We start from the raw sequence: 14070 nt of genomic DNA on the forward strand, positions 1-14070 counted from the left end.
AGGGGTGCTGAAGCTTTCTGAACCAATGCAAGATGCACATCGAGCTCCAGTCTGCTCTGTTCCCTACAGACAAGGCCAGGGCCACTTGTATCCTGTCTCTTTTGGGTGGCGAAGCCCTCGTCTGGGCCTCTAGACCGTGGGAGTGAGAGGATCCTATGCACCAAGATTTATAGGAGCTCCTCTGCCAATTCCACCTAGTCTTCGATGAACCGGGCAGTGCTTCAACCCCCAAAACCTCTTTCTGTAAGATAATTTGCTACATTGATGTTTGTTTGTAACCAATCTTGTCACAATCACTGTAAACCGAATGTATACAAAGCACGTTAAACAAAATAAAAATAAATGGCGACTGAAATCCACATCTGGCAAGGCATGCATACCATTGGGGAGTATGCAATACAATTCTGCACCCTTGCCTTGGAGCTAATTTGGGGAGAAGATAACCTGACAGCCATTTTCTGGTAGGGTTTATCAGGCCGGATTAAATATGAGCTAGCCAGTTGTGACGTCCCTACCATCCTGAATGACTTTATTTGCCTTGGCCACCCAAGTAGACCAAAGATTCCAAGAACGAGCTCAGGAAAGTAGGGTCTCCTACCGTCTTATCCAGCTGGCCCTTCGTTTCCAGCACGGTTTTGTGGTTGCGCACAATCCAGAGATGAAACCAATTGAAGAACCAAGGCAATTGGGCCATTCTAGGCTTTCTCTGGAGGATAAACTACTGAGGCAGATGGGACTATGTCTGTATCTATTGTAAACCGGTACGATAAGACCTGGTCTTGAGTATCGGTATAGTAAAAGAAGTTAAATAAATAAATAAATATTGTGCCAGTCAGGGGCACTTTGCCTTGCACTGTCCCAAAAAGTTGGGAAACTCCGCCACCTAGGGTGTATTGGAGATTCAACCCTAGGTTGGACACCCTCTTGTCCACAATTGATTGTTCTTATTTGCCTGTCCACGGATCATTGCCAGCTGTACACCAGAGCTTTTCTTGACTCTGGGGCAAGTGGAAATCTCATTGAGGAGTCCCTAGTCCATCAATACGGAATACCTATAACCTCCCTGGAGAATGCAATTACAATCTCTTTGGTTTTTGGAGATCCTCTTCCAGGCCATCTCACTGAGGTGACCGTGCCTCTCACCCTCTCACCCTCCAAACCGGTTTTCTCCATAAGAAGGTGATCTCCGGGGGAGAGAGAAAGGAGGAGGTCCACTCTCCCTGTATTTGCTACTTGCCGGTAACTAACACCTGGTGGCGAGTGAGGCTGCGGTCGCACTGCTGTGACGTTATTCGGACGTCCTCCCCTACTGACAATAAAATCGGAGGGGCGGTGCCCCGTAGCCACTGGTGCTACGCCTAAGCCATGCGCACCGAAGAGGCGCGCGCAGCTTGGTCCTGCTTAGGCCGGAGAAGGCCGTAGGCAGAGTGAATTCCAGCTTGATTTTTTTCTTTTATATTTGTTTAATCCTCATGTGAAAAAAAAGGAAAGCAAGGATCTTTACATCTTCTCCTGCACAACAACGGACTGGACCGATGGACCACCACATAGTGAGAGTGGTGGAAACGCCCAAAAAGGACAGTGAAGGAGTTTTTTGTCTCCCTAAGTCTGGGCGAGGGCCCCAAGTCTCCCCTACAGCCAAACGGAATAACATCAACCGATGCGGCTGGAAACCTGGTAGGAGCGGCCCAAAGGAATTCTGACCTGTCGAAGCAGGTTGAATCTCGATGGACTGAGAATGTTGTTACTTCAGTTGCTGAAGAATTGCACCTACCTGGTTATGAAGGTAGTTTTAGTCCTGTGGGTCTACAGGAGAAAGTTACCTTAGATGATTTAGAGAAAATATTAAAGCTTGATAGTAATATTATAAAGATGAATGAATCGTTATTGACAGTGATTAAAGCAAATAGAAATTTAATTGAGGAACAAGGAAAGAAAATTGATAAATGTGAGAGATCTGATAACTGTAACAAATAGCTTACAATTAGTAAAAAAAATTTTGAAAATGCTTTTATTCGAGATAGTTTAGCCATTCATAAAGATTTAGAATATACAGAGAATTTATTCAGAGCAAATAATCTAAGAATTATTAATTTTCCCTTGACTCGCCTTCTCTCCCCTTGGGAGTTATTTAAAGAATGTCTTAAAGAGAATCTATTATATGAAGATATCCCCAAATTATCTAAAATTTATTATTTACCTAAAAAGCCCTCCAGACAAACTGGGGGTCAGATTGAGGGGGAAGCTCCACCTTCTCCAGGCATTTTTACCTTCCTTGAAGAGTCGATAGACCTGATAGATAATAGAGCCACTCTTAATTATTTCTTTTGTGGCAGAGCAAGATAAAGAAAAATTGTTTAAAAACATTTTTGCTGTTAAAGATGTTGTTTTGTGGACACAAAGTCCAAATTTTTCCAGATGTGGCAAGAGCCACTCAGGCAAGAAGGAGGAGCTTTTTGTCCTTAAAAGCTCCAGTGTTAGCACTAGGTGCTTTTAACATTCCCATGTTTGGTTAATTACAAAGGAAAGAAATTTGGTTTTGTTGATCCGATTCATCTAGAAACTTTTTTAGTAGATAAAAATCAGGCATGAACATCTGAGAGTGAAGCCCAGTAAAAATGTTTACTCCTAAATATTTTGTTTATCCCACTATTGGTTATTTTATTTGATGGTTATGTTATATCTCCCCCAATTATAGGGTATAAATTGCATGTAATAGATTATTATTGATATATGGTTTATATGAATATATTACATTGTAACATATTTTCTTGTTTTTTATGATGTATATCATTGATGAAAATTAATAAAATTTAAATTAAAAAAAAGGTGATCTCTTCCATGTGATTCCCAGAGCAATTAATCCCATCATCCTGGGCCTGCCTTGGCTTCAGCAGGACTAATCTGTCATCGACTGGCACACCCTGCAATTGGTGCTTTGGGGTTCCATGTGCCCCAACAGCTGCCTATCTGCAGTTCTGCCTCCACTCACCTTAACTGTGGCCACGACTGTGCCAGGCCTACTATACTTGTATGCTGCATATTCAATAAGCGAGCAGAGATTCTACCCCTGCATAGGTCCTATAAATGTCTTATAGTCCTCCTGCCAGGGAAGATGCCTCTGCAGGGTAGGGTACCAGAAACTGCTGTCATGTCCTAGTACATAAAGGAAAACCTGGAAAGAGGCTTTATCCTGCCTTCCTCCTCCCTGGCTGGGTAGGCTGTTTCATTGGCAAAAAAGACTGATCTCCCAGGCCCTGCATTTACTACAGGGGCCTTAACGCTCATCATTAAGAAGAATCTATAATCTTTGCCCCTTATTTCATATTTCTTTGATCACGTGCAAGGGGCAAGGATTTTCACCAAGCTGTATTTACAGAGATTATAATCTCATACACTTACAAGGGAGATGAGTGGGAAAACATCATTTAATACAAGAAATGGCCACTATTAATATTTAGTCATGCCATTTGGGCTTTGTAATGTCACCACCATATTCCAGAACATGGTAAACAAGATTTTCCAAGACCACCTATACTGCCATATCTTTGTCAGTCTTGATGATATTTTCATGTTCTCTTGTTCCCTGAAGCAACAGTGGGAGTACGATGAGCAAGTACTTCAGCGGTTGTGGGAGCATGAACTATGCGAAATTGGAAAAATGCACCTTCGAGCAGGAAGAGTTTCCCTTTTTGGAGTATATCCTCTCCCAATGTGGCTTTCACACGGATCCCGCTAAGGCAGTGGTTCTCAACCCTGTCCTGGGGACCCCCCCCCAGCCAGTCGGGTTTTTAGGATATCCACAATGAATATGCATGAGAGAAAATTTGCATGTTATGGAGGCAGTGTATGCAAATTTTCTCTCATGCATATTCATTGTGGATATCCTGAAAACCCGATTGGCTGGGGGGGTCCCCAGGACAGGGTTGAGAACCACTGCGCTAAGGTGAGAGCCATTCTAGACTGGCCCCAGCCTGAGGGACTTAGGGTGATGCAACAGTTCCTTGGGTTTGCAGATTATTACAGGCAATTTATACCTGGGTATTCCTCCTCACAGCTCCACTTACGGCCCTTACTAAAAAGGGTATGGATATCAGACACTGGCCAGAGGAGGCTATACAGGACTTGCACTCTGTCAAGTGAATATTCTCACACGGACCTTGTCTTAGACATCCCTGTCCTACTCAACTCTATTGTGGAACATAACATAAGATATGTCATACTGGGTCAGACCAAGGGTCTGTCAAGTCCAGTATCCTGTTTCCAACATGCCTCTATCCTTGGGATAGGGACTGTCCTTGCTCAACACAACAACCAAAGGACTCTTGTACCATGCTGCTCCTCCTCATTCAAGAAGTTCACACCAGCAAAGAAATTATATGATTGGAGATCAGGAGCTTCTCGCTGTAAAACTGGCCATAGAAGAATGGTGCTTCCTCTTTGAAGGAGCCAGACATCCAATGACTATGTAAATCGACCAGAAAAACCTGGAGTACCTACAATAGATGCAATGTTTCAACCCACAACAGGCTAGGTGGTCACTGTTTTTCAATCGCTTCTATTTCGAGTTTTGTTATCGACCAGCAGTGAAAAACCAGTGAGCAGACGCTCTCTCACACTCCTTCCAGCCAGAGGATAACCCAAAGCCCCCTCGACACATTATAGATCAGATGAGGATAATAGACACTGCTGCAACACCAGTCCCACCCAGGAAGATGGTAATATCCAGGTGACTCCATGAAAAGGCATTGAAATGGTTCCATGACGTATGGTAGGACATCCTGGAATTGCTTGCACCCAAGAACTCCTTCAATACTGGTGGCTCCAGGTGAAGGTAGACGTAAAACATTATGAAGAGTCCTGTCTTGTTTATGCCCAGCACAATAACCCTCCTGCTTGACACTGAGAGCTATACAGCTGTTGCCAGCCCCCGAGGAACCTTGGATCCATGTGTCCACTGATTTTTTTATCTCAGACCTATCTCTCTAATGGCCACACCACAATATGTGTCATGGTGGATTAATTTTCTAAAATGGTCCATTTCATGTCACTTCCTGGCCTACCCTCAGCTCAAGAGTTGGCAATCTTTGTGCAACACATTTTTTGCCTCCATGAGTGCCCCTCTCACATCCTTTCGGTCCAAGGTGTCCTGTTTACAGACCGGTTTTAGAGAGCCCTCTGCAAGAAATTCGGAATCACATTTGACTTTACAACAGCCTACCATCCACAAGGAATTGGGCAAACCAGAGGGTCAATCAAATCTTCAAAATTTTCAGTCCAGTCAACCAGCTGGTTGACTGGACTACACTTCTCCCATGGGCAGAATTCTGCCACAACAGTCACGTTGGCATTTCTACAAGCTCATTGCCTTTCCAGATCATCTGCGGCAAAACCTCCCGGGTTCCTCTCCCTGGCTCACTTTCTATACCTTGTCCAGCGGCTAACACGGTCACTCAAGATCTTTGAAACCTCTGGTAAAGGACCACCCTTCTACTCACCCAGGCAGCTGATCATTTTAAATGACAGGCAGACAAAGAATGACAACCTGCCCCTCAATTTAAACCAGGGGACTTAGTCTGGTTAAGTTCTCTGAACCTATGCCTCAAAGTACCTTCAAAATTCATTCCTCTGTTCATTGGACCATTTCAAATCGAGACAGGTGGGACCTGTATCATACTAGCTAAAACTACCGCCCCCATTGAAGTGCACAGTATATTCCATATGTCTCTGCTGAAACCATTAATCCTCCGCTGGCCATCACGCTACCACTGAAACCTACAGAAACTGTCAGACTCCAGGAAATGGTGGAACCATGAGGAGTACTTGATCTCTTGGAAAAACTTCAGCCAGAGGAACATTTTTGGGAGTTCGCAGCTAATCTTCAGACCCTTCAACTGATAAGCGTTTCATCAGTGTTTCCCACAGAAATCCTAGAATCCCGGGGAGGGGGGATTTAAGAGGGGGTGTACTGTTATGTTTGTCTGGTTGTGGGACAGCTCTATGACCAGCTGCATTCACCCCTCAATCAGGCCCACCAAAGACACTCTCTACCTTGCTTTGCGGCTTGGACTCCGCTAGCATTTTCGCTGCCGCACAGGCTTATAAGGACTCCAAGGCAGAAAAGGCCAGCTCTGTCGCTCCCTGATGATGTCATGTGGCTGGGTATTTTAAACCCAGCCACGATTCCTGTACTTCACCTCAATGGGTCTCCTGCCATATAGCCATGTGTGTTTCTGCATGCTTGTCTCCGTGCCTCGTGTGTCCAGTCTGCCTTGCTCCTGCCTACCCCTTGGACTGACTACCTCGATCAGACCTCTGCCTGGCCCTAGACTATTCTCGCTTGCTCCCATCCTCTGACCCAGTCTGACTCCGGATTCTCTCTCCCCATACTCTGAGGAGCTGTCATCCAAATCATGCCGGCCTCCGGAACCCAAGGGCTCAACCTGTGAGGAAATGGGCTGGTCCAGTCCCATCCCAGGGTTCATCTGCCAGCTGTTGGTGTGGGCTTGGGAGTTCACTCTTTAGACTGCGTTAACCACACCAAAACCCCAAGGGTCCACATCCCTTACATGATGAAGCCACTTTATGAACCATTAGTTGACTTCTTTGACATTTATCTGAAAAGTAGTGTTCCTAGTTAAGATTACATTGACTAGAAATTGGTGAGCTTCACAACAGTGGCTTTTCGCACTCACCCCAGGTTTCTGCCAAAAGTGGTTTCAATTTTCCATTGGAATAGTCATTGTGTGGCCCATGTTCTTTCTGAGACCTCATGCACATGGAGAGAATGCCTTGCATTTATTGGGCTGCAAGAGGGCTTTGTCTTATTGTTTAAAGTGAACTCAGTCACATTATTGGGCTTCGCTACTTTGTCTTTTATGATCCTTATAGACTGGGAATAGTAGTTGTTAAGCGCACATTGTCTAACTGGCTAGCAAACTGCACATTGCTATACTCTGGTCTCCAGATCAGACTGTGCCAAAGTTTATCAAATATTCAATACAAAAGGAACATCATAGGTAACAGCTGTTTTTTTGGATTGTGATACCTCATACAATATAGAGCCTCTCTGTACTTGTTAGAGGGTGCTCTCCTGCAACAAGAAGCTTCTTGTTAGAGGGTGCTCTCCTGCAACAAGAAGCTTCTTGTTAGAGGGTGCTCTCCTGCAACAAGAAGCTTCTTTAAGCTGTGATCACGCACAAAGCGTCGATGTGATGGGACAGGCTTTCAATAATACACTGCTGCAAAAACAAACCCCTGAAGAAGTCCACGAAACACGGACGTGTCGGGTTCATGCCGGTGTTTCAGTAAAAGCTGTCACCTCTGCACGCTAAGCGTACAATAAGTGATCTGTTTACATCCCTCCTAGTCTTTACTATAATTTTTAAAAAAATTGATAAAATTTGCAATGCACCTTGAAAAATTATGCGATTGCTGATACCTGTGATTATACACAAAGAAAGTCTTTATAGCGTAAAACCAATCTCACACATTATGGTTAACGCTTAAAACGTGACTTCTTGTTGCAGGAGAGCACCCTCTAACAAGTACAGAGAAGCTCTATATTGTATGAGGTATCACAATCCAAAAAAACAGCTGTTACCTATGATGTTCCTTTTGTATTGAATATTTCTATATACATCATAATTTATACAGTTGACTTTTTGGTCTATAAAGTTTATCAAATAGCAGTGGTTACCTCAGTGGCTTATCTGCGAGCTGTGCCCATTGAAGACATTTGCAGAACTGAGACTCTGTTGTCAGTTCACATTTATGTCCCATTACTGTCTGGATAATATATCAGGAAGCACATTAACTTTGAGTAAGCCTGATCACTCCGTAAACCCCTCTCCACAATGGGGTCCAGGTTGTTTTTTCAGTAGTTCACCACTGCAGTCCTTAGCTTGGGACTCCCCTCATGTCATGGCTAATTCAGCCCTGCTTGTTGGCACAGAAAAGCCAGCAAGCTTGCTGTAAACAAGGTTCTTTGTAGATAAGATGAATTAGTCATACTTAATACCTGCCTCCCTGGAGAGTGAAGTATGAAGCTACCTCTAAGCGGATGGGCTCATCAAGCAGTGCCTACTTAGAAACTCCCATACATGTTCAGTAGTGCAAAACCACTATGAGAAAGGGGTTCATTTGGTGCCATTGGATGTCTCTCATGTCATGGCTAATTTGATTTGCTGTAAATGGAGAACCCTGTTTACAGCAAGCAAACTTGCTGATGGGAAGTGATTATTACTGTTAAAGATAATAGTTGTCCTGTCTCATTACCTTCCTTTCCCCCTCTTCTACTCTAATAAATTTTGAACTGAAGTTTCACTTAATTTGTGGCACAGGTAGTAGAGCATCTAGTGACCCCTTACTTATATATTTTATGTCCTCTAGATCGTTGAATCCCTTTTAATTTTTATTTCTAGTGAGAAAATAGGCCAGTTAAGTTCAATTGAAATCTTGGAGTTTTGAACACAAATGCTATTGAGCATTTTTAACACTGCCTATCAATTGATATTGAGCATTATTATATTTGCCTTATTTGTTACCTGTTACCAGCTGACTCATTTCTTGCTTAGTTTCGAATAGGGAAAACCATCTCAAATGTTTAATGTTATAACTATATGCAGATTTGTTTACTAAAGAAGGAAACTAGGCATGAAATATTCATCTATCCTTTGTTTTTTTTTTCTCTGGGAGTTTCCACTATTGTCTTAGGTTCTAACTGAGATGGAAACCAGTCTGAACTGGCTTAAGGTATATTGAATCTTGTTCTCAGCTACCTGAGACTTCATTCCATCTCTTCTTTTCCTCCTCCCCCCCCCCCCCCCCCCCCATCCTCCCAAGATAGTGGCTTTCTCCAGAATCCTATTGTGTATTCAGCATCCCTAGTTTCAGCCAGCCTGGGGAGCAAAAACAGTAATGTAAAAATCAATCCCAGATTTTCCACATGGCATATGTAACACTGCTACTCCACTATTGGGTTGGCCAAAAATTCTTAAAAGCACTTTTTCTGTTAATTCTCTAAACCATATTAGTGAAAGAATTGACTGTATCTTAGCCAGAGGAGTAGAAATCCACTCACTCAAATTTGACTAAAAATGACTTAGGACTGTAGGTGTTTACTCCCGACTTTTTTTGTTGACTTTATGATCTTATATCAATATTCTAGCTGACTATTGATTTTATTTTCCTTTTCCTACCACTGGCTTAGCTAAATTGCACTCTATTGCCTATTTGCTCACCTAGGCGATCACTTGAATTTGTTTTTATTTCTGCTGGATGCAGCTTATTGTTGTACTGGGACATTGGAATGAAGTTAAGTTTTTGTCAGTTATGTTAAGTGATCTTCCTATTGTTTTATGGTTTACACTTGGCACACACAATGTTGCCCATCTACTGGTGTGTGAGGTGTTTGGCAGCACCAACACTTTTTATCTATAGGCACATTCTCTATTTAACATCCTCTTCATTCAAGCCCACTGTTGGACTGCCTGCTGCAGATCAAATTCTTATCTTGTTTGGTACTAGTTGCAAGACCATTGCACCAACCTACAGTGATAGTATACATTTTTCAGATGTAGGTCAAGGGTGTGGTAATGAGAGCTACAATAACATATCTTAAGGAATAAGTTGTGTTCATGTACTGGCTTGATAAGAGCTAATCATTAATCTTAGAGTAGGATATTAAATTATGGGATTGGCATTTTTAGGGCTTATTAAAATGTACTTTGTTCATTAAAAGCTTTTTACAGTGTTTTAGAAATTTACTGTTGAGAGGAATATCCATTGTCTGTCTGTTTTAGTGGAATATTTAATTGCTGATTAATATGATGGAACTAGGAATACACTGTTAGCAGAGAGGGCTTGGAGCATTTGACCAGTATGGTTTGATTGAATGTACTTTAGTGCTGCATTTTGAAGGATATAGTTTAGTTGAACTAATTCTGCCAACTATTTTGCTTGACAGATTACTGATTTTGCTTGAACATATTGTCTATAATTCATTTAACTAGGGTGCAAATTTCCTGGTACCACATTACAACCAGTAGTAGTAGGGGTTTTTTTGTGATCACTGTTACTATGGTTGGAGACAGGAGGTAGAAACGTTACGGCAGATTTTGTCCTCTCAACCTGCTCCTCTTCTACTCGTTCACCTACAGTGAAAGCAGCAGCATGAGGACATCACTGATTAGAGGAAACATCTATAGGATTCATAATCTGGGAACAAAAGCAAGTTCTGCATCCTCACTAGTCACCTGTTACTGCTACAGGCTTTCCTTCTCATCACTGTCTATCTTTCTCCTGTTTCCCATGGCTTCCACTCACCACCCCACCTCTCCAGATAATGCTGCAGTCTCTTACCCACCCAGTAAGGCTGCTGCAACCAACCACTACCACCTTCCCATCTCCTAATGCTGCTGTTGCCATGAGTCGTTCTTTCTGTTTGTTTGCTAATGCTGTCATAGGCCACCTCATTCCCCTCCCTCTCCTCAACACTTACAAATACTGCTACTACCAATCACTCTCCTTCCCTCCCACTTGCCTGATGTCCTCTGGATGCTACCATCTACCACCCTCTTTTTCTCCATGCTGACAGGGCCTTTCTTTTCTTCCCAATTCTAAAGCCCACCTCCCTTTTAGATGTGGCCACTGCTGTCTGTCTCTCTCGCTTCCCAGTTCTATCGCTATTGTTGTGCTCGTTTCCTTCAACATCCCTGCCCCCCCCAAATTTTTTTTAAAAATGTACTGTTCCTGCAGATATTGCTGTCATTCATTTCCTTCTGCTTTCAGTCAGGCTGATACAGCTGTGGATGAGGAGAAAACCCTGAAAAGAAGGGATTTGGGACTAAGATGAATCTTAACAGGAGGGCAGAGTTGAGAGGACTCTGAAAAGAGGATGTGGAGTTGGGGAGGAAAGGGAAGAAGGAATACCCTGAAGGGATGGAGAGGAAAAATAAAGCAGGGGTGGCCAACTCTGGTCCTTGAGAGCCACAACCAGGCCTGGTTTTCAGGATATCCACAATGAATGTGCATGAGATAGATGTGCATGCACTACCTCCATTGCATGCACATTTACTGTGGATCCTGAAAATCTGGCCTGTTCATGGGTCTCGGGGACTGAAGTTGGCCACCTGGCATAGAGGAAAGAATAAAACATTGAAATGGGTAGGTAAGAGAGTAGATCTTAAAAAAAACCCCAAAAAACAAAACCCAAGGATGAGAACCTGAAAGTGGGGATGGGAAAAAAATGATTGGGATAGGAAAAAAGGAGAAATTAACAGATTTTAGATATGGGGAGTGAATTAAGTGTGATAGAGGGTGTGAGAAATTGGAGAGCTAAAAATAGAGTACTGCCATTGTACCATATCCACACTAAAGGAGAGAAAGCAAAAGATTTGGAAGAAGGGGAGGAATGTAGAAGGCAATGAAGTAAGGAATTAAGGATGCTATTAACAAAGATAAAGTAGAGAGATGCAAGGGAATATGGTGGAGGGCAAAAAGGACCAGAAAAAAAGATTTGAGGAAGAGAAAAGGGAGGGTTCGGAAAAGAAGTAAAGGAGAGAGATGACAGTTAAATGGCAAATCAATTGGGGGTTTCGGGGAATGGAATATAAAAACAGCTAATTAGACAAAAATAGGAGAGAATTGAGATGGAGAACATAAAAAAAAAAAGGCTTGATACCTATTTACGTAATGGTTGCTCTGCAAAAATGCATATGCTCTGTACATTGGACAAGAGTAAAATAAGCTATTTTGTGCTGCCAGAATATGTGAGGTGTTTGCTTTTACTTTGGGGCGAAGAGATGGTTGTGTGTTTATAAACTAGAATAAAACTTGGATTTGGGATTAGAATTCAGTAAATGCACTTGTCTGCTTATATATATTTTAGATGAACCCAGTTGTATCTACATTATTTATGTATGAAATAAGTGGCATGAAACCAACTGCCCATTAAAGTCACAAGTTTATCCCTCTGTGGAGTATTATGTGGCTCATTTTCCTTGCACAATACTTGCCTCACCTTTGTGATCACATTTCTAGATCAGAGAGTTATTGGCAGCTGCTGCTGATTGATCATACCTTAAATATTTAGGCATTTTATAAATATAAGATGAATAGTGGTAACCTTTTAGCTTCTGAGTATCCTACAGGTATTGACGCCATTTTCTTTCTCTTATCCTGAACTGATCTGGTTTTCTTCCAATCCTTTTCTTGTAAATCTCTTCAGTTACAGCATGAGAAGGCTGAGCTTGAGCAACATTTAGAGCAAGAACAAGAATTTCAAGTGAACAAACTGATGAAGAAAATAAAAAAACTGGAAAATGACACTATTTCGAAGCAGCTTACATTGGAACAGGTAAAAACTTTTCACTTTATTGCAATTCGAAAAACTAATCCCATGCAACAGTTTGATTCAAAATGATTTCATACAGATGTATATTTATAGAAAAAGAATGTTATTGGTACCTGGCATTTTTGTTTCATTCTTATTACTGTAAACACTTCCTCTTTGTAACTGGATAAAATGAATAAATGAAATACCCTTAATAGATTTACATAAAAGCATTTATTTCGAAACAATTTTTTAAAGTAATTCATACCCTTGCTTAGTTGACACATAGATAAATGCTTGTGTGAATTACTGGATTATATATTAAAGGTCCTCACTTATTCCTAGTAGCAGCACCACTGTTACATTTCTTCCCTTGCTGTAGCAAAATCTTGGGTGGCTTAGATCTCCTTTGATTATATTGTCATAATTTAGAGGCTGCATCTCCAAAAGGGTATAGCCAGAGTATAAATTAGGATTTTTTTTGGCTCTGTGTGTATGTATATATGTGTACATATATATATGCAAAATCCACTTGTTCTGGAGTCATCTGACTAGATGCTGGACACTAAGAAACTATAGATATATAGGGTTTTTTTTGTATATATATTTTTTGGAGATATATATATATATATATATATATACACACATACACACATTAGGGATGTGAATCTTTTTTGACGATTTAAAAAAATCATCCGATATTTTTTAAATAGTCAAAAATCGTTAGAGTGCGCGATATAATAGAAATTTTCCCGATTTATCGTGAAAAATCGTTACTCCTGTTAGTATTCCACTAACTGGAGTTATTTGGGGGGAGGGCGGGAAAACCGGCACACCAAAACAACCCCTAAACCCACCCCGACTCTATAAAACTAATCCCTTACCTTCCCTGACCCTCCCGAACCCCCCCAAAATGTTTTACGAGTCCCTGGTGGTCCAGTGGGGGCGCAGGGACCAATCTCCCGCTCTCGGGCCATCGGCGCCATTTTGGCTGCCACTCAAAAATGGCGCCGATGGCCCGATTAAAAAAAAAAAACAAAACAAAACAAAAAAAAAAACAACCCCCACCCAACCCTTTAAAAATGACCCCTTAGCTTCCCCCACCCTCCCGATCCCCTCCCAAAACATTTTAAAATTACCTGGTGGTCCAGTGGTGGTCCCGGGAGCGATCTCCCGTTCTCGGGCCGTCGGCTGCTACTCATAAAGATGGCGCCGATGGCCCTTTGCCCTTACCATGTGACAGGGTATCCGTGCCATTGGCCGGCCCCTGTCACATGCTCCTACCATGTGTCCAAAAACTAAGTCTATCCTATTCTACTGATGCTAGTAATAGCAGGGTCTATTTTCTAAGTCAACTTGATTAATAGCAGGTAATGGACGTCTCCAAGAACATATCCAAACCTTTTTTTAAACCCAGCTACACTAACTGCACTAACCACATCCCCTGGCAACAAATTTGAGTTTAATTGTGCGCTGAGTGAAAAAGAACTTTATCTGATTAGTTTTAAATGTGCCCCATGCTAACTTATGGAGTGCTCCCTAGTCCTTCTATTATTCGAAAGAGTAAATAACCGATTCACATTTACCTGTTCTAGACATCTCATGATTTTAAAGACCTCTATCATATCCCCCCTCAGCTGTCTCTTCTCCAAGCTGAACAGTCTTAACCTCTTTAGTCTTTCCTCATAGGGGAGCTCTTAACTACACTGGTGGCTGCAGGCGGATCATCTATGGAA

General features: G+C 42.0%; 1 protein-coding gene across 2 annotated transcripts in view; it reads left to right on the forward strand.

Annotated features, from left to right (window-relative positions):
* The window catches only part of CCDC6 (coiled-coil domain containing 6), a 351904-nt gene that overhangs the window by 94178 nt on the left and 243656 nt on the right, over window positions 1-14070 (forward strand). For both annotated transcript variants that reach the window (XM_029609756.1, XM_029609757.1), the window contains exon 3: window positions 12230-12358. In XM_029609756.1, coding sequence (XP_029465616.1) covers window positions 12230-12358 — 129 coding nt within the window. The remainder of the gene's footprint in view (window positions 1-12229; window positions 12359-14070) is intronic.

This window comes from Rhinatrema bivittatum, chromosome 7 (genome assembly GCF_901001135.1).
Source record: "Rhinatrema bivittatum chromosome 7, aRhiBiv1.1, whole genome shotgun sequence".
Taxonomy (NCBI): domain Eukaryota; kingdom Metazoa; phylum Chordata; class Amphibia; order Gymnophiona; family Rhinatrematidae; genus Rhinatrema; species Rhinatrema bivittatum.